Source organism: Seriola lalandi, unplaced genomic scaffold (assembly GCF_002814215.2).
Source record: "Seriola lalandi dorsalis isolate HSWRI2012SDOR001 ecotype SW California unplaced genomic scaffold, Sedor1 jcf7180002054985, whole genome shotgun sequence".
Taxonomy (NCBI): domain Eukaryota; kingdom Metazoa; phylum Chordata; class Actinopteri; order Carangiformes; family Carangidae; genus Seriola; species Seriola lalandi.
This window is the reverse complement of record NW_019525534.1, coordinates 516,031-541,862: the sequence shown is the minus strand read 5'-3', so window position 1 is coordinate 541,862 and position 25,832 is coordinate 516,031. Positions and strand designations below refer to the sequence as shown.

Here is a 25,832-nt window from a genome sequence, read left to right as displayed (position 1 = left end):
TCTCAGGCTGGAATCACCTTCATTATCATCCTCTGTGGAGGCTTTTCATGTAATACTCAAGAATAGATGTTTCCCTCCATGTCAGAGGGAGGAGAGACTGCTGCTGGTGATGTGCTCAGGTCAGGTGGGATGGATTGTAGAGAGGGGAAATAGACACAGGTATTTCCTGCAAGATCATTGGACAACTCAGCGATGCTGGTGCAATTGCAGCATTAATCATGTGAGGGTTAAAAATACTGTGCATTGATAGTGAGGGGGTCAAAGGGCATTTTCTTCTTAAATTTGCCTTTTAAAGGTCCATAAATAAAACATGCTACCAAAGTGTTTTATATCAAAATATGCAGAAACAGCAAATGCCAAGCAGCTGTAAACTCTCTCCATTTTTCAAGCCTGAATGAAAACTTGTTGATTTCCTTAGCCTCCATTGCTTGGCAAACTAGCTACCACCAGCTACCCACAGTGAAAGGCAGATGACATGTGTGTGATGCTCTCTTCTCTGCCTCCTGGCTCTGGTTATGAGTCACGTACAATCTCATGAGAGTAAGGACTCAGAGGTGAAGAGTCTGCACATCCCCATTGTAGGAATACAATATTAACAGAAATCACCTTTCAGTCACTACGGAGGGGTTAGACTCTGTCAGGTCTCCTGGGGAAATCGGCAAGCAAAATAAATGGTGACATTATTAAGTTTATTAATGAAACGGGTTTAGCTAAAAGAATGTCGTTTTTTTCCTGCACAACTTCCTAATCCAATGTCAGTGGCGATCTTAGAGTCCGAAAAAAATTCCCAGAGGGCCCCTCCAGTCAGTGTTTATCACACATTATGTAATAAATAATCTGACACCAACAAAAAAATGTATGAAATCTAAAATAAAAATAAAAAATAAAAACCTTGTAAATAACCCTCATTATAAGACCAGTGCTCATCAACACATTAAGCCCCTTTAAGGAGGTTTCCCTGGACTTTCCCTGGAACTTTCCCGTTCACACACAGTAACAGTATCTCCCACATGCCATGAACGCAGCATAATGAATTCCTGTCCCAAAATCATTTTATTTAAATGGAAGCGTCACCATCATCAGTAGATTCACTCGTAGGAGTGAAGTGAATCCGTGCTGTCGACCAACAACAAACCATCTCACTGCTGATCACTGAGCCAACAAAGGGAGCTGTCACAGCTTATTAGCTGTGTTGCACCATCCACTTTTATATAACCACTCTCTGTTGGACTGACAGTGAGAAAAGCCAGTCATCATGTTCCCAGGTGGCTCATGAGGCTCCAGGTACGACTGAACACTGAATCTGTATCAGCTGATAATCAGACAGCAGCAGGTGGTGGTGGAGACGCTGTGATAAACTTTCATTTCCTCTTTTTTAACAGTCTGTCAGTGCTGGTGGAGACACAGCTCCTCGACAAGCTGTGTTCATCAGTCTGTGTTCTTCACTCTGCTGCTGGTGCATGTGCTGTTTTGTTTACTTGCACAGAAACACCACAAACCGATCAGGTGTCGGAGTGCGCCCTGTTGCACCTGTAACCTCACCCACCTGTGATGTCACTGTGCACTGACCCACCTTGGAGTCCATTGCTATACATCACTTGCAGCAGGAAGAGAAGTCAGACCTCTGGAGCTGAACAACATCTGTGTCCCATCCTTCGGAGAATGCGGTCTACGGAGATGTGGCCCTCCATAGCCATCGTAAGCTGCGAAGGCCGAACCGAAATGAGACGGCTGGGTCTACGGAGGGATTTGCCCGCTCTTACTGTTACGTCGCAAAGCACTGCTCCTGTCGCCTAGCAACAAACTTGTGCCTTTTTCTTTACAAAAACTTGTGGTTTTAAGCTCCTTGGCTTTAACAGTTGTACTATTAGCTGTTGAAGTGAGCTGAAAACCCAATACTTGGGTTACTACTACATTACCGGCACACAATGAATCTTGTGAGAACTTGGGCCACGAAGGATCCACCCTTCGTTGTCCAGGAAAAGAAGGACGCATTTGAAGGAGTCTTGAAATGCTGCTGTGACGCAATCAGTCTTCAATTGCAGCCTCCGAAGGATACGGCCCCTGAATGGTACCGATAACCTCTACAGCAGCCACAACTACACAACCTCTGATATCTCACATGGACTCACTAATCCTGCAGGTCCCAGGTCTGCGAACTGCCCTCAAGCTGGACTCACAATTTTATTATCTGATGTTTTCCATGACTCCTGTCATTGTTTTCTGTCTCTTTGTTGATTGTGGTCTTATTTGTGTTGTTCTCGTCGGCTGGCTGTGTGATTATGAATCTTTCTTTTTCTTAGGTCTTGATTTTCTTCCTGATTAAATGAAGTATAATTAACTGGAGGTCCACACACTCCCTTTCCTTTTTTTTCCTTTTTTTTTGTGATGAACTTGTAATCAGATCTCATCAGTGGATGGTGATTGCTCTGTTGTCATGGAGATGGTTCCCACGGGAGAAGCCATGTTGCTGTCGTTTGATTGGCTGTCACAGCCTGTGTTTGTGTTTGTGCTTGGGTTTGTGTTTTTGTGGTGTAGTTGTTTTCACCGTGTCAGAGCTGCAGCTTTGCAGTCAGGTGTGACTCACGACTGCTGACCCTGATCTCATCCGCCTCTTCTTCTTCATGTGTTTCAGAAACTGACGTGGAAGTCCAAAGACGTCAGCAAGTGCACGGTCAGAGGGAAGAACAGCGTGAGTTTCCTTTTTCTTCCTGTTCCCCCGTATTTCTTCTTCTCTGATTTGAACACGTCAGCAGATAAAACCAGTTTATTAGGATCAAAATATAGATGAAATCTGTCCAGCTGTGACCAGCAGCTGTTTGAGACTCTAAACACTTGAGAAATATTTCATGTCTGACAGATCTGATAAGTGAGAGGCGCTGACACGTCTTTGTTTGGAGTTCGCTGACACCAAAGATAAAATTAGAAAGAGTCTCACAGCTTCAGAAAAACATTTTCATCCTTGTAAGGATGAGATTTTATCACATCATTACATGATTAACGAGGCCTGTCACATTTTTATTTCTTTTTTGAATGTGACGCTGTGTGTTTGTGTTTCAGGACGAGTGCTACAACTACGTCAAAGTCTTGGTCCCCAGAAATGACGAGACCCTGTTCGCCTGCGGCACCAATGCCTTCAACCCCACCTGCCGAAACTACAAGGTACACACACACACACACACCTGTCCTCCCCTGAGTCTCTGAGCGGTTATCAGCACATTACATTCAGTTTAGGGTTTTCTTGTTGTGGATTTAAAGAAACTCGCTGGTGGTTTTTATATGCTTTTACTCATTAATTACGAGGTCTTTTGCAACTCAATACACATTGATTTCATACTTTCCAGGCAGCGTGGTGGGAAGTTACTAAATGCAGCTTAAATCTTCGCTCACACCTCTTTTACATATCCAAAAAAAATGCACTGAAGTCAGTCCTCTACCAAACCCTCTGTCTACAGCAGGAGCTTCATCACACACATGCCATCACTTTTCAGATGACACATCTGAACAACAGTCATGTATCTAATGTGACTACAGCTGCCTAGAGAGTGTAAACCTGGATTCCCAGTGTTCATGGGGATGAAGGATGAAACTGAATTCAGCACAGACAGCTTGTTTTCATGTGTCTTGACACTCAGAGTCAAGTGTAAGACACATCGCTGCATCTAAGCATCATTTAGCAGTTCGTCACTGCAGTGTCTTGACGGTAATTTGTCTGTGTGGCATTGCAAAGCAGCCGAAAAAGCATTTTGCCAGACCACCATTATAAAACTGTCAACAGGACCTTCACCTACAACATAGGACGATTATTACTCTGTTTATTATGAATCTATAATCCATATATTTAAAACTTTCCCACAGTCCAAAAAAAGTGATGAGATCAGTGGAGGCACCAGGGCTGAAAATCTGAAGTGCCACAAACTGCAGTTCCTCTAAGGGCCACTAGAGGCTGACTCCAAAAGCGAGTCAATTCCCATTGACTCTCATGTTGAAATGTCCAACTTAACATAAAAAATAAACATGTTTAGTTTGGTCTCTATAGCTAATTTCCTAACTTCCTCCATCTTTTATATAACTCACATATTTACATTTTATTAAGGCTTAAAGTTATGTATAACTGAGGGCATGGCCACTTTGAATGACAGGTGGGTGTTGTAACTGTTGTCTAGCTGCTAGCTGTCTTTTCAGGATCACCTCGGCTAATTCGAGTCACAAAATGTGATCTCTGTCTGTTTGTGGTGTTGGTGCCTATTGAGTATTGTTCATGTAAATATCAGACAGGCAATATGGCTTACTGTTTGGTTGATAGGTTGTTCGCTTAGCTTGTTAACTAGTTAATTAGCCAGGAAATTAAGTTGATATCCACCGCGATGCAGAATTCAGGGTGTGGCCGTTTTGAGTGACAGGTGGGTGAGTGTATCCCTGCCACAACCCGGCATGCACTGAAATCTCGGCTCCACACACGCCCCACCTCTTTGCCCATTTTTGGATTAGATGGGAGTTGGGGGCGGAGTCAGGTACTGCAAAGATGGTGACAGCAGAGCAGCCCGCTCTGAGCTTCAAAACCGCTCTTCAGAAACCTGTGGGAGATCAGTTTAGTTGGTTGATGTTACAGCAGATAACTACTGTCACCCTTCAGTGAAATAGATTTAAAAGAGCACTTTATAATGTAACGTCTGTGAAAGTAACTGCAGTTTAAATATAACCTTGTGTGTTTCATAACAGCTCAAGGATGTGTGTGTGTGTCTGTGTGTTCATGATCAAGTGAGTCTTCACACTGTGTTTGCACTTTTTCTAACCTGCCCATTATCCTCTCAGCTGTTGAATCGTCACTAACGTCGGGTTAATGAGCGGAGAGACATGGCGCGGGGACAAGGCGGCTTTATTCTGGCGGCGTTCCCCCGCTCCTCCACTTCCCTAATTGGAAGCGTCAGGCAGCTCGAGACGCCTCGTCACAACCAAACACAACACCTTCACAAAAGCCACCATTTCAGGCATTGTGTTACTTTTTTTTTTTTTTTTTTTTTCACGCTGATTCTATGGCGGTGATGCTGGAGCTGGAGGTTTGATTGACAGGCGCTGACCCTGTTTAGCTGAGGCTTTGTGTGCTTTGACAGCTCCAGCGGCGGGAAACAAAAAAAACAACACATTTACCTGAAGACGAGGAGCTTTCCACTCTGATTGTGAAGAGTTTGGATCTAAAACGAGATCCACAGCTCTTGGAAAAAACACTGGCGCCTGCTCTCGTCTTCTGATTGATGGCGCCAGATAAAATCAGCTTTAACTTTTCAGATCAGAACAGATCAGGAAGTAAAAACTCTCTGTTTTTATGCAGTTTTACAAACAATCTGAAGATGTTTTCTGATAAGATGAATTAAAAACATATTGACTGAAATTGTGAAGTAAATCCACTTCAATAAGAATCAAAGAGTGTGGAAGTTCATTGTTGACCTTGTAAATGGTTGAAAGCTCAGGAAAAAGCTGAGCAGTGGAATTTGTGTTCAGATATTTTATTAAACTACTGTGATGTAGTGTTTGTAATGGAGCTGTGAGCTGAGAGTATTCTGCTGCAGTAATGAGTTTTCACAGATTAAATGTTAATGGTGTTAATGTCACACAGAATATTTAATATTACATTTATTCACTGAGCTGAGTAAAGTCCTGATGCTGAGGGATTTCAAGTAATAGTCGACTTTGCTCTTCATTTCATTTACAGTAAGATTACAGTAGTCTAGGTTAAAGAGGCGGGGCCGAGAATTCAGTGCATGCTGGTTTGAGGCAAGCATGCTCTCACCCACCCGCTGTGTGGACACACCCTCACTTATGTATAACTTTAAGCCTTACTAGAATGTAAACAGGTGACTTGTATAAAAATGTTGTTTTTACTTTGATACTGTATCTCGGTGAATGAAACCACAGATGGAGGCAGAACGGCAATTTACAATTTGACTTGGAATCTGACTCGTACAAAGTCTCAGAAAAAAGTGGAACGTATTCATGATAAGTATAAAAAATGTAAAACATTAAATAAACTCAAACTCCTCTGTCATCACACCAAAGATAAATGTCTTTATTAGTTCCTTAAGAGGCTGTTCAGTCTTTGATACAGAAAAGTCTGCATTTGAATTTATGTGAGGATTTCTACATGACTACCTGATTTTCTACATCATTAAAAACTAATAATAAATGATAAAATGTCCCCAACACTTCAGTTTACTCTACGGTGGAAAAGGTGCAAGTGCAGGGACTGAGATTATCCCCGTTCATTAGTCAGGTCCTGTCAGGCCAGAATCCATCACTGTGATTGTGGGAACCTCCTGCAGCAGCAAGGCGTCGTGTGTTTTCTCTGAGTAAAGACAATGTTCAGATTTTCTTGATCTACCCGTGTCCTTGTGTCTGGAGCTCAAACAGCAGCTGATAATGATGGAAATGAAGGTGCAGCAGGCCTGTATGTGACCCGCTGAGCACACAGCCTCATAAAGAAGAAAGAAATCATTGTTTAATTAAACTGTGATTAAATGTTTAATTTAATTTTAGGCTGATTCACCTGCTTCACCCTGTCTGAACTCTATAGTAACGTTACACAACAGAACAGGGAATAAGAGAGAGTAGAAACTTGGAAGTGTTGATGATGAGGAAGAAGAGACGTGTTATCAGGAGACGAACAGAGCTCGGGCGAGCGAGACAGAGAAAGACTGGAAAACGGAGAGTGAGATGGGAGAGTTCTGAACAGACTCAGCTCCCTGAGGGTGGAGACAGCAGACGAGTGTGTTTATGAGGCTAAACGCTCCCTCAGCCTCAAACCTCCGTTAGCAATTCAGTTAACGTAGCCTCTGAACATTGTGCTACCAATGCAGTACACACAGCTTATAGCTAACATGTCAACGTTATGTCAAGTTATATAAAGAAAAATAAACATAAACATAAATAAACATTTAACAATGATATCATCAGTCTTTGCCATGGAAGTTTGATAAAAGGATAATTGGAGCTTTGGTTGCTGGGAGACAACAAACATTTTACTTAATATATTTTCTCTTTGAAAGCAGCAGAATAATTCTTTGTTTTAGGATAAATAAATCAGACACATGCAAAATCACACGAAAACAATATTTTTATTCTAACAAACACAAATGACAGTAATGACACTAACAGTAATACTTTATGCAGCAGCAGTTGTAGCAGTGTTACAGAAAAGCACAAAATCCTCAGGGTGTGACAGACTAACAGGCCCAGAGTGTGAGATTCAGGTGGAATAATTTACTTTAAAAACATCAATGAATGAAACAATAAAAGTATTTTACAGGAGGTTTATCGTGCTGCCTCGGCTGATAAAAAAAGATAAAAAACGCATTAACCCAGAGGAGCTGGTGGAACAGAGGTCAGATACACAGTCATGTCTCACTGCTCAGCTACAACTAAAGCATTAACAATATTCGGAGGGCACAATAACACTCAACATGAAGGCTTTTTTTTTCAGACAGGTTGTGGTTTCAATAGGCTGGTCACAGAAACAGATTTTTGTTCATATTTTAATTTTTAAAGCAATAGGCTCAGTCTGATATTCAATAATATCGGATATCATGATATTTCCTGCCATATGTGATACTTTTCATAATATATATATAATAAATTAGATATTGATATGTTGTCATGTCATATTGTTATATGTAGTGTTAAATTATTATTAAATATTAAATAATATTTTCAAATTATTAAATATTACATTTTGGATATCACCCAATCTTAGCTGTTAATTTTGATGTCAATGTCGACAATCTTCTTTCTGTAAATGATTCAGCTCTGAATAATTGTGTGCATTTGTGTGTGCATGTACATAAGAGTGAGATGTGTGTGTCACCGTCCGGTTTGACTTTATTATGCTCTGGGACTGGAGTCAGTTTGTTTGTTTCAGAGCTGAGCTGTTAGTATCATCATGATCATTTTTATTTTTTTAATATCGCTGCCGAGAGACAGAAGCATGTTTCATCTGTTTCCTCCTCTTCTTCCTCTCAGATGACGTCGTTGGAGCAGGTCGGGGAGGAGGTGGTCGGTCAGGCTCGTTGTCCCTTCGAGTCCGGTCAGTCAAACGTTGGACTGTTCGCCGGTGAGTCAACACTGATGTCAGCTCCTGCAAAATGACACATAGACTCTGTAAAAACTATATCAATATTTCCATTTCTTGTTTTGCTTTCTGTAGTTGTAGAAATATTGTGATATTTATTTATGAGAATAATTATTTAGCTTCAAAGATGAAGTCATAACGTATACAATGATACAGAAAACATTTCCTTAAAATGATAATACAATAAATCAAATTTTCCCTTTATACTGTTGAGAAAGTTAAGTTGCTTTTGCACAGAGGAGAAAAAACTGTCACCTAAATTGTAATGAAACATTTAATTAATTAATAACTTATTGTAAAATAAAATTATTATTAATACTTTTCAAAATTAATTGTCTAATCCATAAATAAATTGACCAAATTACAAAGTAATTAATTCTTGTCTTTTAATGGGTAATAAAAAGAGGAATTATGAAAAGATTTGTAAATTAAATATGAATCCGTCAATAAATTGTCCAAATAAAAAAAAACGTATTGTCAATAAGTACATAATTTAAAAGTAAAATAATTAATTCATAAATGTATAATGTAATTTCAAAATCAGTTTGAAAATGCAAAGTTAGAAAATAAGAATAAATTACAAATTGAAGAATACAGATATTAATCCGGCATTTAAAAGGGAAATTAGCGTTTCCATTTCCCTGCTGCTTTTCCTTTTCCTTTTAGTTACTGATTTGCTTGGTCATTTAGCCTTTGGCCACTTTGGGTCTTGTGCTGGTAAAACGAGGTAAAACAATGAAAATTCATTTGAACTTTGGTTTTTTATTAAAAATTAAGCATGGTAGACTGGTTTTCATGTCATTACCTTTTGGCTGAGGCAGTGACGCCTCCTCACCTGCCTTGTTGAACTATGGGTAAATGTTCAAATAATAGAATGTAAATTGTTAAATGGTGTATATGGGGAACAATATAGAGCAATATGGGGCATGAGAAAGCAGAATAAAATGCCTTATTTAATTTCATTCATTTATCCATAAGGAAAACACTCATTAATTAACACATCTGTCAATGTGGCAGTGTTGACCAGCTGGATTATTTCCAGCTACAGTCCTCAGGAGAGATGTGCATTAATTAGTAATGTGATGGTTGAAAATAAAGACAGAAGACAAAACACCATAAAGTCAGAGCAACAGGAAAGAGCAGAACATTAGTACAATTATACAACAAAAACATCCACTGTTCAGTAGACGTCACTGTGACGTAGAAACAACCAAACACAGCTCATCAACACTGATCTCATGAACAGTGGTGACATGTTGTCAAAGTTAGTTCAAATCTATAATAATAATAATAATAATAATAATAATAATAATGACACAGATTTCTGCTGTAAAATTATAAAAACATCCACAGTAAAACATTCAGCTGTGTATTTGAGGCAGATCAGGTCACTTATAAAGAAGCGGATGTTTCAAAGTGGTTTAGCTTCTCAGTGTGAAGATAAACCTCTTCCTGTTTCATCAGGGGGGGATTTCTATTCGGCCACCATGACGGACTTCCTGGCCAGCGACGCCGTCATCTACAGAAGCCTGGGAGACGGCCGACCCGTCCTCAGAACCGTCAAGTACGACTCCAAGTGGCTCCGAGGTATGATTTATTTCTTATTAAAACCTACAACATGAGACACTTTATTTTATTTTTATTTATTCTTTTTTTAAAGTTTGTTTTCTCTGAGTTAGATCACATGACACATTAGGTCACATGATGTTGAAGTTGATTATCAGTGTGAAATACCAGCAGGTTAGAATACACTAAAAGGGACTTTTGCACAGGTCAAGTACTGAACAATGTTTAGTTTGATTTAGAGGGACAGTCACTCCTCATCCCAATGGACCAATCAGCTGGGAGGAAATGTGGGGATGTGGGAGCGTTTTCACAATAAAATACTTTATATTTTAGACTAATCTGAAGCAGTTATACAAACATTAAAAAAAAAAATTCTAATCACAAGATCAGTTTACTCGAAGTTTTCAGTTGTTTACTGTTGTCATGGAGATGGTTTAGTTGTTATTGTTGCTATGATAAGTGAACAATCAAAGCTTCAGAAGAAGCAAGTAAGGCTACATGGTACAGTTTGAGTTGCAGCTTCAAATATGTGGAGATTAGCTTGGCTTGCATCTTATACAATAATAAATTAATTCTCTAATATGCAAGAATAAATAGTGACATCTCTGTCATTATGATGAACATTTTATAGACTACAGAAGCATCCGTCTAAAATTGAGTTTTAAACTATGGGATTTTTTTTGTTGAGACTGTCGATACACACTCATGTGTATATACTGTATTACATGTATTAGTTCCATATAAAGCCCACGCCGCCAGATTATTTCTCTGTGGGTTTTGGAAGAGATTCAGGGAAAAGTAAGACATCAGTAAGTGACAGCTGAAAACCATGAACATCTTGAACATCACAGACTGATGGAAACAAGTCACAGTGACAGAGAACTATGAGAGGTTTACCTTGAAAATGGAGGAAAGGATGATGAGATTATTTCTCTTTCTTACTTTCTCTCTCTCTCTCTTTCTGCAGAACCTCACTTCCTGCATGCCATCGACTATGGTAACTACGTCTACTTTTTCCTGAGTGAGATCGCAGTGGAGTACACCGCCCTGGGCAAGGTGCGTGCATGCGTGTGTGTGTGTGTGTGTGTGTGTGTGTGTGAGCGCGCACGTGTGTGTGCAAATTAATATTTCCTTCTAAAGGTGAAGAGGTAGCTGAAATAGTTTCCGGACTCTCAAACTGAAAGCTGCACAGGCTGAGTTACCAGCGATTGTAAATCTGTACTGTTGAGATTGATATAATACATCGATAATAAGTTCATATTAAATCAATTCACTGCATTATGATGAAGTAAACTGAATTCTTCAGTTTTTTTTCAAAATGTACCCAAACTTTTAAAGGGAGAGGAGGAAAAATATAACACAACTGCTTAAATATGTAAAACAAGCAACTGATTTAGTTGCTTCTAATTAGTTATTAATTATTTAATTCATTTTAGTCGATATTTTAAATTATATTTCACCACAGTTTGATTCCAGTGAAGGTTATTGGTCACTCAGGTTCATCAGTCTCCATGCTGTAACTGCACAGTCTAACCGGACTGGATTACACCTGAATAACACTTCAGGTGTGACTGACCGTCAGTGACTGATGTTGATTTACTCTCTGACTCCGCCCTCACTGACCCCTCCCTCACCTGCCTTACAGGTGGTGTTTTCTCGGGTGGCCCGCGTCTGTAAGAATGATAACGGTGGATCCCCCAGAGTTCTGGAGAGATACTGGACTTCTTTCCTCAAGGTGACTTCAAAGTTTAACCCTGCGTGAGGTTGATAAAGGTTTTCCACTCCAGTCATAGCTGTTATATAACCACAGACTCTGCTGCTGTGTGTGTGTGTGTGTGTGTGTGTGTGTGTGTGTGTGTGTGTGTGTGTGTGTGTGTGTGTGTGTGCAGGCTCGTCTGAACTGTTCAGTTCCTGGAGATTCCTTCTTCTACTTTGATGTTCTTCAGTCTCTCACCAACGTGCTGCAGATCAACCAGAGACCTGCTGTGGTCGGGGTCTTCACCACTCAGGCCAACAGGTACACATCAGAGAGTGTGTGTGTGTTTGTTAACACGTTGCAGGGTTCACTGTAGAGTCTTGCTCGAACCTGCCAACTCCGGACGTAAATTTAAATTTTCTTTTCTTATTTTTTTTTGACTTGTTTAGACCTGGTTTTTCACTGATCTGCACCAATATAGTAAAAAAGAGAGAGTGTGTGTTTGTGTTTTTGTCCCAATGTTTGTTCATTAAAACAGGTAGTTTATCCCTGTTTTGTCTCTTATGAATTAGACCTTAAGCTTGATGTCATTTTTGAAAAGTGAAGATGATTCTATAATAGTAAGAACATTTTTTCAATCAGTGCATCTTGGGAACATGTGGACATTTTAGAAAGTGGTTTTGGTTCGAGGGTTGTGGTTAGGACTAGCCTTATGTTAAGATTATAGAATGTAAATAAAGATGGACGTAGCCTCTGGGCTCAGAGGGGGCTGCCCCACCGTCCCCTCCTTGGCAGTTTCTGACTCCGCCCCCACCTCCCGGCTAATCCAAAAATTCGGCAAAGAGGTGTGGCGTGTGTGGAGCTGAGACTTCGGTGCACATGCCGGTTTGTGGCAAACATAGGCTCACCCACCTGTCACTCAAAGTACAGTTGTCATGAAGGAGGAAATTACTGACAGAGAACAAACGTGTTTTGTGCACCGGGCGTTAAACAGGTTTACTTCTGCTGTAAAGTTGGACATTTTAACATGGGAGTCTATGGGGATTGACTCGCTTTTGGAGCCAGCCTCAAGTGGCCATTAGAGGAACTGCAGTTTGTGGCACTTCAGTGGTGGCTTCATTTTTCATCCACAGAGGTTGATGCTTGGGTAATATAAAGATCAGCAAACATCCTGTGTCGGTATAGATGTATAAAACTAAATATAAATGATTCAGGAAAGGATAGGATGATTCAGGAGCATATTATTTCTCCGTTTGTTTTGATGACGTTTTTTCTCCAGGAGCTTGTTAGTTGTTGTTGCTGCTGGATGTTTTGAACTCGTGTTAATAACAGTATCACAGTGGAGAGGTCTGTCCTCTCTCCATATGCTTCCAGTGAACTCTCTGTATTTGTTTACACTCAGTCTGGATTATATAATGTTTGAGTTTACTGTGTGGATTCTGCTGTGAGTCAGGAGCTCAGTCAACGCTCTGAGGCCTGGTTTTCATCGCATTTCAATGTTTTTCACTTTAAAGTTTTCAGGTTTCTGGAATCTTTGGATGGAGTTTGTTAGTTCAGGTGTAGTTTCGGTTCAGGTGTGAGGGTAAATGTGCTCTGAACCTTCTTCGTTTGTGCTTATGGACATTAGGACATTATTTTCAGCTTGTACAAAGTGAATCTGTCTTCCTCTGCAGTATCCCTGGCTCTGCAGTCTGTGCTTTCTACATGGACGACATAGAGAAAGTCTTCAATGGGAAGTTTAAGGAGCAGCGGACCAGCGACTCGTCCTGGACTCCAGTCCCTGATGAGCAGGTTCCCAGACCAAGGTGAGACACCAAAGTGTTGCATCATCTGCGTCATCAGAATTACTTAAATTCAGTGAATAAAAACCAGTGGGGCACATCCATAAATGGACAGCAGCATAAAGGAAAACAGATCAGAAGTTTTTTCTTCTTCTTTTCCTCAGACCTGGTATGTGCGCAGGCGATGGTCCGGCTGCAGACTACAAGTCATCGGTTCAGTTTCCAGATGAGACGCTGACGTTCATCAAGTCGTATCCTCTGATGGACGAAGCTGTTCCCTCCGTTAACGACCGGCCCTGCTTCACCAGGACCTCCAGCAGGTAACACACTTGAACTTGGCCAGACCATTATTGGCTCTGGTCCACAGCTGGACTAGGAAAGAAATTCAGCCTTGGACTTATCCGCCGGGAGTGGCGGCACGAATGACACTGAAGGAGCTGGTAAAAACTTTAAAAACTTTACGGAAAACAATATGGATTTTGATAATCCACCTGTGCTGTGGTCTGATCTCTTTCTTTTTCTGAGGCCTTTTTAGCTGAAAAACGTGGTAGAAATAGTTGTTTGCTGCTATATTATTGTTTATAATCTCATTTACAGAACATTTAATGTTTGTTCATTTCCCTCTAATCACTGAAGGCCAGTATGTTAAGAATATCTCATACACCACTGATTTGATTTTGGAGAAACCATGGGGTGTAATCAGTGTCTATGCTAGATTCAGTGTGACTTTTATTTAACAGTTGCTAATTGGCTGATTTGTGCAGGATGATCGGAATTACGTTTAATAGAAGAGGACAGAACACTTGTTCTTCTCTGCTCTGCTTCTCTGTAATAGATAATTAAATCTGCGTTTTGCATTTGCAGACATTTACCGAGCACTCCTGTACACAGTGATTTACAATATGCAACAGTAAGATTGCCTTCAGTCTCCAGACTGTTGTCAGATGTCTGAGTCAGTGTACCAGAGCTGATGAAAGATGTCATCGCACACTCCTGCAATGTGATGGGAATTTATAAAGATATTTTTCCAGTGAAATGTTGCCACGTAGCTGATTCTCATATCCACAATGACTCAAGTTAGATAAGTTTTAATTAATAACCACCAAAAACTCTGAGGCTGAAATGATGGAGGAGGAGATCTGAGAGGTCAAGAAGGAAGTGGATGCAAACTAAACCCTGCAGAGGTGAGTTTTGAAGTCACGGCAGCTCTGAGAGGCGGTGAATCCACCATCTCGACCCGAAGCTGTGAGGATAATCACCGGTATCAGCTTTGATTAGTCGTCGGTGTGCAGGAAGTCCTCTCTGTCTCTGTGTCCGTCTCGGTGCTCTGAAAATCTCTGACCTTTTTAATCTGCGCCTCCAGGTTTCAAATGAGTTTCTGATGGATTCTAATTACCAGTCGGGAGTGGGAATGAGACTCTTAATTCCACATTCAAATTAGCCTCCACTCTGGAAAGGCCTGAGCTGACCCAGATAATGATGATGTGGATGTCCAAAGGGCTGCACAGATCCTCTCTCTCTGTTATATAACATGAGTGCAGGACAGTCAGAGCACTCAGTCGGAGGTACTCTGTCATAGAGATCTGGAAATCATTTTTTATTGGAGGGAACACACTTAACCTCCACATACAATATACACATCTATACAGTTTACTTTCCTCCTACATTTTCTACCGTGCCCTTTATGTGCAGAGATGGAAAGGTATGCTGGGGACAAGACAGACAACAAGATGTCAGAAGGTTGACATTTAGGTGTTTTGAGTGAAGTGTCTCAACAGCCTTTCAAGGGATTGGCGCAAAGTTTGGTACAGAATCATGAGGTCTCCAGAGGACTCATCCTAATAACTGTCTATTCCCGGCATCATCAGGTCAAAGTCTTTTATCATCAAGTGAAATATCTCAGTATCTATTAGATGGATTAAACGAAAATGTATTCACGGTGACTTTGGTGACCAAACATATTCACTCGTACAAAGCGTCGCCCTACCACGTCTGAGGGCAAAGCTTTCATTGCTGTCGCGGGGTGAAAAACCAGCCACCATAGAAAAGTTTGATAAACAATCATCGTTAAAATATGAGATAACAGCTTTTCTCAAGGATATTCATAGTGATGCACTGGTTTGCACATGTGAGAAGTGACTGTAATTTTAGTAGACGAGAGAAGTTCAAACTTAGATCACTTTCTCAGCTTCACACACCTGATTTAAGAAATTCTGTCTTAGATGCTAATCAACCATCTGTTAAAGCATTTCGACACCTTTTCATTCGTCCAGTTGTCAATCATACCAGCACCACAACAGAAAATAAAAATAATTTGACTTTCTCTCATCCATCTGGAGAACGTTTTTTTTGCTCAGACACTTTCAAAGACCCAAGTGGGAGTTCAACCCACTGGCACCGGTAGCTCAGTGAGCTGTATGTGATCGGGCAAGAAGTGAAGTTTGGGTTAAATAAAGAGGTAGATGGCTGGTTGTTATCGTAGTGGACTTGGAGACCTGGCTCAAACTACACAAACAGCCAAATTACCTTGTAAGCAAGTATTTTATTCTCTCACAGTTCATTCAGTGTCTCTTTCCACAAGGGCTGTGACAAACAATGATTTTCATTATTGCGTAATCTACCAATTATTTTTTTCAGTTAATAATTTTGTCTATAAAATGGCAGTAAATAGTGAAAATGCCTGTTACAGCATCCCACAGACCAAGGTGAAATCTTCATGTCTTGTTTTGGCAGTCCAGCAACCAAAGATATTTAGTTTATTAATTTTCTTTCGGTCGACTGATCAATTAATCGACAGCTCTGCTTTCTCCCAGGTCCAAGTTGACCCAGATCGTGGTGGACGTTTCGGCCGGTCCCTACAAGGATCGGACGGTGATGTTCCTGGGCTCAGACGATGGACGAGTCCTGAAGGTTTTGGCGAGTACACATCCCAACGACAGCTTCGGATCCAAACTGCTAGAGGACATAGACGTCTACAACCCGTCAAAGTAAGAGTTATATCCAGCCATTAAGTCAACTGCTGCTACTGCTAAAGCCTTTAACAGCCACGTTTGTATATAAAAATGATCAACTTCCTGTCTGTGTTTCCAGATGCAACGTTCAGGGCCAAGAGGACAGGAGGGTTCTGGGACTGGAGCTGGATAAGGACCATCATGCTTTGTTTGTAGCTTTCACCAGCTGTGTCATCAGAGTGCCGCTCAGCCGCTGCACTCAACATGGAGCCTGTAAAAAGTAAGACAACAATGAAAGCAGCTCATCAGCCATATTTGAACTGAACCATATCTGTCCTCTGCTGTCAGCCAAATAAAATCCCATTTTTTTTCTTCAGCAGGAAAAACTAGAATTTTCTGAAACATAGCAGCACAGACTTCAACCAAACAGCCTGATTTACTTAATACTGGAAAACATCCAAAATATTAGAATCTTATTAAACAGTCAAATGTGGAGCTTCATTTGGAAACATAATCAATACTGTGGCAGTGAGTGTGAGCCGGGGGAAACGGGGATGCCGAGTCTGAATGGTGAAACATGGACAAAAAGAACCTTATTAATAGTCGTCATTAGACTGAACAGAACAGAGCTTGCTGCCCAAATTAGAGCACATTCATCACTGGAGAGCGGGCACATGCACACACACAGGGTGGCTAACTAGACTCATTTTAATTACTGAGTTGGATGAATGAACGCTTGTGGATGTGATGTGGTAACACAGCTGCAGAAGCTCAGAGAGGTTTCCACCAGCTGTAGATGAAAAGGTTATCGGAGATGTTCGACTGGGAAGGCGAGGACAGCCAACAGGCCGTTCTGAGACCTGAAAGACTCGCAACATCTTGCAACAGTGACCTGCAGTTTGCTTGTCTAGACTTGTCTCAAATGACGAGACACCACTTAAATTGTTATTGGCGACAGCGGCGGCCTTTATTACTGCCGTAAGCATCCTGTTGCTCACTCTTGCGCGCATGCTCGCACTCCATAGTTAGGTACGAGTGATCATCCTGGGCATTGGCCAAAACATAATCTGATGGTCGGACTGGGAAGGAATAGTGCCAGGAGAAGAGGGAGGAGCAGTCTACCCTTCTGGTGCTGCCGGATCTGGAGTTTTGAATGGGATTAATTAGGACTGCAGATGAGATACCAGCAGTGACTGGGACTTTATTCAAATGACTTTTCTCCAAAAGACTTGATACTTTACTTAGATTTGCCTTCTTGTGCTTGACGCTTGAGTCGAACTTGTCTCAAATGACCTCCAAATGGCCTTGATCTGACAGAGTTAAGACTTGACTAAAGAAGTTGAGGTTTGACCTGGATTTACCCTCAAGTCTTGACATGAGAACTGAAGACATGTGGCTGCATGGTTGGGAAATACAGTCTCCTCCACCAACTCACAGACCTGGAGAGACTTCTGATGGAAAAAAACTTTTTTATCACTCCCAAACAGAAGTCTAAACAAACTGGTACTCAGCTATCCTGCCGGAGGGAATGTGGAGAAATGATTGTCGATCATGCTTATGTCTTCTGGACTTGTCCTTCTTTCCAGTTTTTCTGGAAGGATGTAGCAACAATCACCTCAAAAAGCCTGGGTTTTTAATATTAATACAACATTCACGTCCCTCTATCTTGGACATATTCCTGATGAGCTAAGTAAAGATGACACCTACTGTATCTCCTTAAGATTATGTTGGCAGCAAGTAAAAAAGCCATTACAAAATAATGGCCTCAGAAAAACTGTCCTACTGCTGACTTCTTTATCAATATTGTCAAACATCTGTATCTTCTAGGACAGATGACTGACTACATACAAAGAACTGGGAGAAAAATGATGGGGAAAATGGTGTGTTTATGTATCCAGGAGACAGATCTTTCATAATTATTGTATGTAACGTGTTATATTTTGTTTTAAATTAGGAAAAATTGACTCGCTTGACCTATTGATCATTGACCCGAGACATGTCTCAGGAGGACACTAGTGAGACCTTGATACCTGACTGTTTTCTCTGATAGACTGTATGACTCCGACTTGGATGTGATTCTTGACACAAATGACTTTTGACTTGATTTAGAGTTAAGACTTGACATGGACTTGACTCCAGAACCTTTGGGTCCCAGTATTAGATTAAGGACTAGTTGCTTCCGTCCTAATTTCCCCCTTTTCTCCTCCCTTCCTTTTCTCCTCTCCTTGTTTCCATCCTCCCTTCCTTTTCCTTGTTTTTTACTCTCAAATGGCAGTAATACTTGGTCTCTCATGTTCTCAAATCCCAAAGGAGCACACACACACACACACACACACACACACACACACACACACACACACACACACACACACACACACTTGTCTCAAAACCTATCACCCATTACAAGTTCATTTTGTTCACAGTCTGCCAGTCACACACACATACAATTCACATGCCAAACACACACAGTTCACAGTCAGGCCAGCCAAAACAACTGTGTGTGTGTGTGTGTGTGTGTGTGTGTGTGTGTGTGTGTGAGTGAGTGTGAGTGTGAGTGTAAGTGTGTGTGTGTGTGTGGGGGGCAGACAGCTGGCCGTTCAGGCTCACACATGACAGCAACTGATACAGAAAAATAACTGCGTCGTCTTCCTCTCTCTCCTCTTCTCTCCTTTGTCTCTCCATCTGTTTCCTCTGTCTCTCTCCTTCTCAGCCTCTCTTCCCTCTTCCTCTCTGCTTTTCTTGCCTCTGATTTCATCCATCATTCCCCTCCTGTCGCTCTCTCTGATGGCTTAAACTTCTTCCCTTTCTCTATTGGTGTCTTAGTCTGCCTGTCTTTCTCTCATTCTCTCATCTCTCCATCACTGTTATTCCTCTATTTATCCATTTCATTTTCTGTTTCTCTCTCTCCCTTTTCATTTCTCTCTCTCTCCCTCTCTTCCTCTCCTTGTCTCTTCAAATTTATTTCAAAAGGATGAACATAATTGAAAACAGTATGTCCAGCAACTTTTACAATGTCATAAGGAACTTCAGGTGTTTTTTATATCTCTTTTACAGTAATCTAATATAGTTATTTAAATGTAACTATTGATTTACATTCAACAGTCATGAAATATAAGTTTCATTTTATATGTGCATACAGTATATGTAAAAATGTTATATGAAACCTATTAGAAATTGGAACAATGTAATATATTGACATATGTATCCAGCCTACACAAATATATACATTTATGTATGTATGTTAAGGTTTTATATATTACATATGTTGCAAGTATATGTGTTCTATGTAAAAATTCAGCATATAGATATTTCTTAATATATGTACAAATTTTACTCTGGGTATTTCATATATGTTATAAACTTATATCTCCATATATCCAGAGGTTGTATATATGTTATGATAATATATCTCCATATAGGTGACATATATGGTGACATCACCCTTGATGTAGTGACATATATGTCACATATTACATTTCTGTGTGGGATGACTCCTGAGAAAAAAAAGTAAGAATTTTCCCTCTACATCTCAATCAATCAATCAATCAATCAATCAGTCAAACATTATTTGTAAATCACTTTTCATACTGGTTAGTGTAGTTTGCTTCACAGATGACTGATAAAGGATGAATTGAATAAGAAAGCTGACAATGAGACACAATAAAATAGATTCAAAAATCTATAATCACATTAGCAAACAAAAAAACATAAGAAAAAATGAATAATGAAATAACAGAATAAATGGAATAAAATACAATTTACAACATGGATACAATAAAATAAATTGAGTAATGACTAAAAACCATATTTAATTAAAAGCCAGACTGAACACATTTTGAGTTTACATTTAAACATTTCCGGCTGCTCTCAGGTCCTTGGGGAGATTGGTCCAACGGCTCGGGGCATTAAAGCTAAAAGCTGCCTCACCAAAGGTTTAAGTCCTGATGGTTAATGGATCATGCTTTATGAATACTGTGCGTATCTATGATGGAAGCATGGTTGACTTCTTAGGAGCAAAAGAGGAAATGGTATAGGAAATGTTAGTCGACATAGTTTACCATAATAAAAACACAAACAAATCATTGAAAATAAGCTGAAAACATATATGAATGATATATGATGATATCTCTGTGTGTCTCTCTCCAGAGCCTGCCTGGCCTCTCGTGACCCATACTGCATCTGGCTGCGGACTGGGAGCTGTGCCAACATGGCGCCGGGTTTCAAGTACGTGTCACTTCCCTTTCTTTCCTTCTTTCTCGTTCTCTCTGTCACTCCTTTCTCCCTCTCTTTTCTTTTCTTTTCTTCCCTCTGAGCCGTCATCAATCTGACAGCTCATAAAGCTCTGACGGCTCCGCTCGTATATCTGCCGCGGCGAGCGAAGGGTCATATATCTGAGAGATGTAAATCCATGATGCCTTTCACACTCGCCGCCACAGTAAAAGGATGGATGGCGATACGTAATGGGAACAAATGTTAAAAAGGATGTCAGCGGGAATGTACTGCATGCACTTTGTTGGTATAAATCTTTAAGTTATAAAAGTTTGTCGACTCACAATCAGGCTCAGTTTGTTCTGAGTAAACATCCAGGAAACAGATCGGGAACATTCTCTTGATTACCCCTTTAATTAGTTTCAAGTTAGTTTTTCCACCTTATCTGACCATATCCGTGAACTGAACAAAATGACCGTAACCGTATTAGTGGCCACTTTATTAGGTACACCTTTCTAGTATGCGGTGGGACCCTCGTTCCCCAAAGACACCTTTGCATTGTTGGTGTCGCAGATTCAATTTCTCACTGGTTATCTGCGTTGACTTGATCGCATCACATGATCTCTACAGATTTGTCGGCCAAACATTCATGCGGTCGATCTCCCGCTCTACTGGATTGAGGTCTGGAGACTGGGGAGGCCACTGTCACGTTCATGAAATCATTTTGAGATGACTTAAGTTTAGTGACATGGAGAGTTATCCTGCTGGGAGTAGCCATTAAAAGATGGTGAACAGTGGCCATAAAGGGATGGACATGGTCAGCAACAATGCTCAGATAGACTGTGGCATTCAAACCGTGATTAATTGGTACTAAGGGCCCAAAGTGAGTCAAGAAAACCTTCCCCTACCATCTGCTGCCTCAGCAGAACTCCAGATCCATCAAACCAGGTTACACTTCTCAAAACGTCAACTGTCAAGTGTGGGGTTTGTCTGCAGGACTGCTGCTCACTATGGTCTTTAATGTTCATGCTTGTCTCTGTAAATGCTCGACCTTGCTTTTCTTAGATACTCAACTCACCTCATCACTAAAGAGAAGTCACTTATTTCTTCTCATTTGTTACAAACCTCTTGATCACACTTTTATGCACTTTAATCCGAGTTTCTGCCACATAATTTTCTTACTGGGAAATATTTTGGACATCTTGTGCCTCATGTATTCAGAAACTGAGCCTTATAATGAGCCGTCAGGACTTCTGTAACTTTGTGATGTCACAACAAAGCAGTCACCGCTCTCAGCCATGCCCCAAGCCCCGCCCACCTGGACCCACCATCCGATTTGGTTTTTCTGAGTGATTACCTGAAATATGCTATATTTTTATTGGATCACTTAGAAAACAGAAGACAGACCCAGAGCCTCTCCCTTCATATCATTTCACAAGGAAAAAAAAAAGAATGGATGAATGACATCATTTGAACAAACCTGAACCCTTGAGCCAAGTTATTTTCTATCCAAAACTACTGCAATGTTGAGTGTTCCCATTAGTTTGAATGCTGCATACCAACACAGTGTATATCAAAGTCAACAATCCGGAGACTGTTGAGTCACAAACACTCAGAAGGAGATGAGTCATGTTGTTTTTTTCTCTGCTCTATAAATAATTGGTTTGATAGTTAAAGGAAATTGTTGACTCTCATCAGCAGAACAAACAGGAAGTGTCTCTGTGTTTACCTGCCCGAGGTTTTACATCACAGTCAGACGAGAGGAAACTTTCATCATCTGGAAAAGAAAAAAAAAAAAAGATACGTACTCTTAGGAGACGTCTCCGCTACAGAGAAGCGGTTTCAGAGTCTGGCAGACGGCCGGCATGCCGAGCGTTTGCGCTCAGCTGGTTCTTCATGTGTGCTTCTGATCTGCAGATCACACCGCTGATGTCCCTCCAGTGTCACTACAGGTGACATGCTTCATTTCAGACGGGGCGGCAGATGCTGCAGCAGCCGGGCGAGGATGTTGAGAGAAAAACTGCTGCACATAAAGACTCGTGTTCAAGGACAAGAGTTCATCCTGCTGCTTTTCAAACATCTTCAGGGTCATTCAATTGTTCATTTGACTAGTAGAGTGCACTGAAGTGAACTGACGATGCTCATTTTGTTGGGTAGTGACCTTCCTGCGGTTATTTTTGTTTAATAACCATCTGCCTGGCTGCTATGAGATCAACACATTTTTTAAACACTTTCATTTCACTGACAGTGTGGCTCTCTTAACCGCATCCTTTATCCACCCCTGACAGCTGCCCAGTACAACCAGTCTGACCTGCTTGTCACTGAGTGGCTCCACTGGAGCAGTGGGCTTTAAAGGCCTTGCTCAAGGACAGCTCGGTAATGGTAATGAGGGAGGGGCAAGTATTTTTCCTCCGTGAAGGTTTTCCTTTAATGATCTTCTTGATATACCTTTAAACTCAAGAGGTTCCTGGATGATATGATAATCCTGTGGCTTTACATTATTGATTCCCCAGGAGAGGCATACTACACATCAGGATCCTGAACTCAAGTCGTGTCGTCTGACTTTCATGAGACTGTGTCACTGTGGTTCATAAACTTTGAAATAGGAAGTGTTTGAATATTTACTCACAGGGTGGTGGGAAGTTTTCTTGGAAACTCCTAAAATAGAAAAACCAACATTAATTCACACCAAGTGAAAAAGATCCTTTCTGCCAAAGTCAATACAAATAATGTAAAATCAAAGATGGTTCAGGATGTGCTGCTCAGCCAGAAGCTGTTAGAGTAAAACTACTGAATAAACCCTGTCTGACCATTCAACCTAAAGCCCGGAAAGTATCGCCGCTATTTGGGCCAATATGGTCTTTAAAGCACAATACGACCTGATCACATCCGTCGTATCTTGGCAGTTACATCAGCAGCAGAAAGTCTTGTCTGAGGAAGTGGTGTCCAGGTGCACCTACTGATTTTATTAGTATTCATTAGTGAGCTGGACTTTTTCCCTGTATTCACAGTTTAAAACGTTGACTATGACGCCTGACTCGTGTTTTGTTTTTGTTATCATTCTCCTGATTTGATGGTTTCAGGGTCTCAGCTGTTCTGTGGTTCTTCTCCTCCTGTGAGGACAGTTAGGTTCAAAATGAGCCTGTTTGGTGTTGCAGAGGCCTTTTACTTCTCACAGTGGCTGTCTGTTTTATTGCTAATCACACACACTGGTGTTGTGATTCTCTCAGATAGAACAAACAATATTTCTCAAGCTAACGCTCCCTCAGTTTCCTGTCTTTGTATGGCTAATGTTTAATATGACATCATCCTGAGCTCCTCCCTCTGACAGTGAGCTGGCTAATTGTGTCTGAAGGAAGACAGATGATGTGGCTTGTCACTCAGTCTGGGTCAGATTGAGCTGAAACTTTCTTTATAATGGCAACATTATATTTGTGTCCAGATCAGAGCTGGAGACCTTCTATTGAGTCCGTGGGATGCAAACGATCATTTAAGCCTACTGAGCACCTTAAATAACTCCACACTTTACTATTGTATAGTCTATTATCGAACCTGCGCTTTTGCTAAGTTTTACTATTGCTACATAGCTAACTTTAGCATTGTTAGCATTAGCAGCATCAAACTCCATTCCTTTACTCACCATGAGCTGTCATTTGAGGTGGAAATCAACCCTCTAGTTTTGCTTTTTGTCACTTCTTCTACTGAAATTAGCATGCTAACCAGCTAGCCTTGGTCCGACTCGTCAATCTCGACACTTTCCGATGCTGAGTCACTGTAGCGTCCAGTGTGTCTATAAGAAGCAGATGTTCAGAGGATGTATTGTAGCCTCTTGTCTTGTAAACACAACAATGGCTGAAGCTCTTGGAAGGACTGGTAACTAAGCTGCTGTTAATGCTAACGTTAGCTATGTAGCAATAGCAAAACTTGCAGATCGCTGCTTTAATACATAAATATCCCACTGACAATAACTCATGATGTCTAAAAGGTCTAGAACACAACAAGAGAAAGAAATGTAGGGCTAATCTCTGAGTCAGTACGTGATGTTCAGACCTCTTCTATGTTCTTTTAGCTCATTTTAGTCATGTGAAATATTTTCATGTCACAACAACATCCTCTGATCCTCTTTGTCTTTCCCTCTGCTCTGTGAGACCTGATGCTTGTTTCTACAACATACATGTGTTCATACATTAGGACCCTGTGATGTGGTTAGTTAATCTGTGCTGCAGCAACAAGAGAAAACCGACTCTCAGTGTGGCTGTCGACCTGCAGGAGTTTATAACTGATGATATTTACAGATGAGGAGGCTGCAGACGCTCCACAGCTCTCCGAGGATTAAAACAAGTCCTCCCCCAGGAGGCAAATATGAAAATAATATCACTTCGATTTGCACGGGGAGAAAGGGAGTGGAGAAATGGAAGAATAACCCACGCTTCGGCCGCAGATCGATTGTCATGAAGTGCTGTGGAGTGGGCGCGAGCTACCTGACACTTTTGAGTTATTGATTGGAAGGGGGCGCGGGGGAACACGTTTGATTTCACAAGCTACTAGCTGCAGTGTGTTTGTCTGTGTGTGTGTGTGTGTGTGTGTGTGTGTGTGTGTATGTGTGTGTGTGTGTGTGCTGCTAAAATCTCATCTTGTCTCAGCATATTGATGGACTCTAGCATAGAAACTCGGGGGGATTTCATCTTCAGGCTCGACTCTCATGTCTTGAATTTAGAGTCAAAGCTGAAAGCTTCTGGGAGTATACAGGAGCAGGAGTTGTGTTTGTGCAGATGTAGAGTTAAAGTGTGTTATGACAATAATTACAGGGTTTACCAAAGACAGTCGCATAACTAACTGAATGTCTACTGGTGTCTGTGTACAGAGCAGCTCAGCAGGATGTGGATGGAGACGATTCATTGTTCATGATGTTCAACAAATGAGAAAGTCAGGACTCAAGGTCACTGACATGACACAGAGGTCATGGCCTTGGTGATATATCTGGAAATCGATTGTTATGAAGACAAAGCTCCAACACAATAGAGCCAAAAGCTGCGGTTCCTCTAATGACCACTAGAGGCTGGTTCCAAAAGTGAGTCAATCCCGATTCACTCCCATGTGAAAATGTCCAACTTTTCATCAGAAATAAACATGTTTACAGCCTGGTACAAAAAACAGTTTTGGTCTCTACTACAAATTTCCTTCTTCATGACTCACCTGTTTACATTTTATCAAGGCTTTAAGTTATGTATAATGGAGGGTGTGGCCAGTTTGAGTGACAGGTGGGTGGCTGAATGCTTGCCACAGTTATTAAACCGGCATGCACCGAAGTCTCTGCTCTGCACATGCCCCACCTCTTTGCCCATTTTTGGATTAGATAGTCAGACACCGCCAAGATGGAGGCGGCGGAGCGGCTCACTCTGAGCTTCAAAACCGTTCTTCAGAAGCCTGTTGGTGACGTTACAGAGAATACGTCCATCTTCATATGCAGTCTATGATAATGACATTTGACATTTGTGATTATATAT

The 25,832-nt window shown here is 41.0% G+C and overlaps 1 protein-coding gene across 1 annotated transcript in view; it reads left to right on the top strand.

Moving 5' to 3' along the window:
• Positions 1-25,832, top strand: part of LOC111647356 (semaphorin-6D-like) — a 171,299-nt gene that overhangs the window by 96,198 nt on the left and 49,269 nt on the right. Inside the window, exons 7-18 of the mRNA XM_023396955.2 lie at positions 2,636-2,692; positions 3,061-3,162; positions 8,014-8,104; positions 9,587-9,709; positions 10,656-10,744; positions 11,334-11,423; positions 11,578-11,705; positions 13,058-13,189; positions 13,330-13,485; positions 15,979-16,152; positions 16,256-16,396; positions 20,263-20,340. Of these exons, the coding sequence (XP_023252723.1) occupies positions 2,636-2,692; positions 3,061-3,162; positions 8,014-8,104; positions 9,587-9,709; positions 10,656-10,744; positions 11,334-11,423; positions 11,578-11,705; positions 13,058-13,189; positions 13,330-13,485; positions 15,979-16,152; positions 16,256-16,396; positions 20,263-20,340 (1,361 nt within the window). The remainder of the gene's footprint in view (positions 1-2,635; positions 2,693-3,060; positions 3,163-8,013; positions 8,105-9,586; positions 9,710-10,655; positions 10,745-11,333; positions 11,424-11,577; positions 11,706-13,057; positions 13,190-13,329; positions 13,486-15,978; positions 16,153-16,255; positions 16,397-20,262; positions 20,341-25,832) is intronic.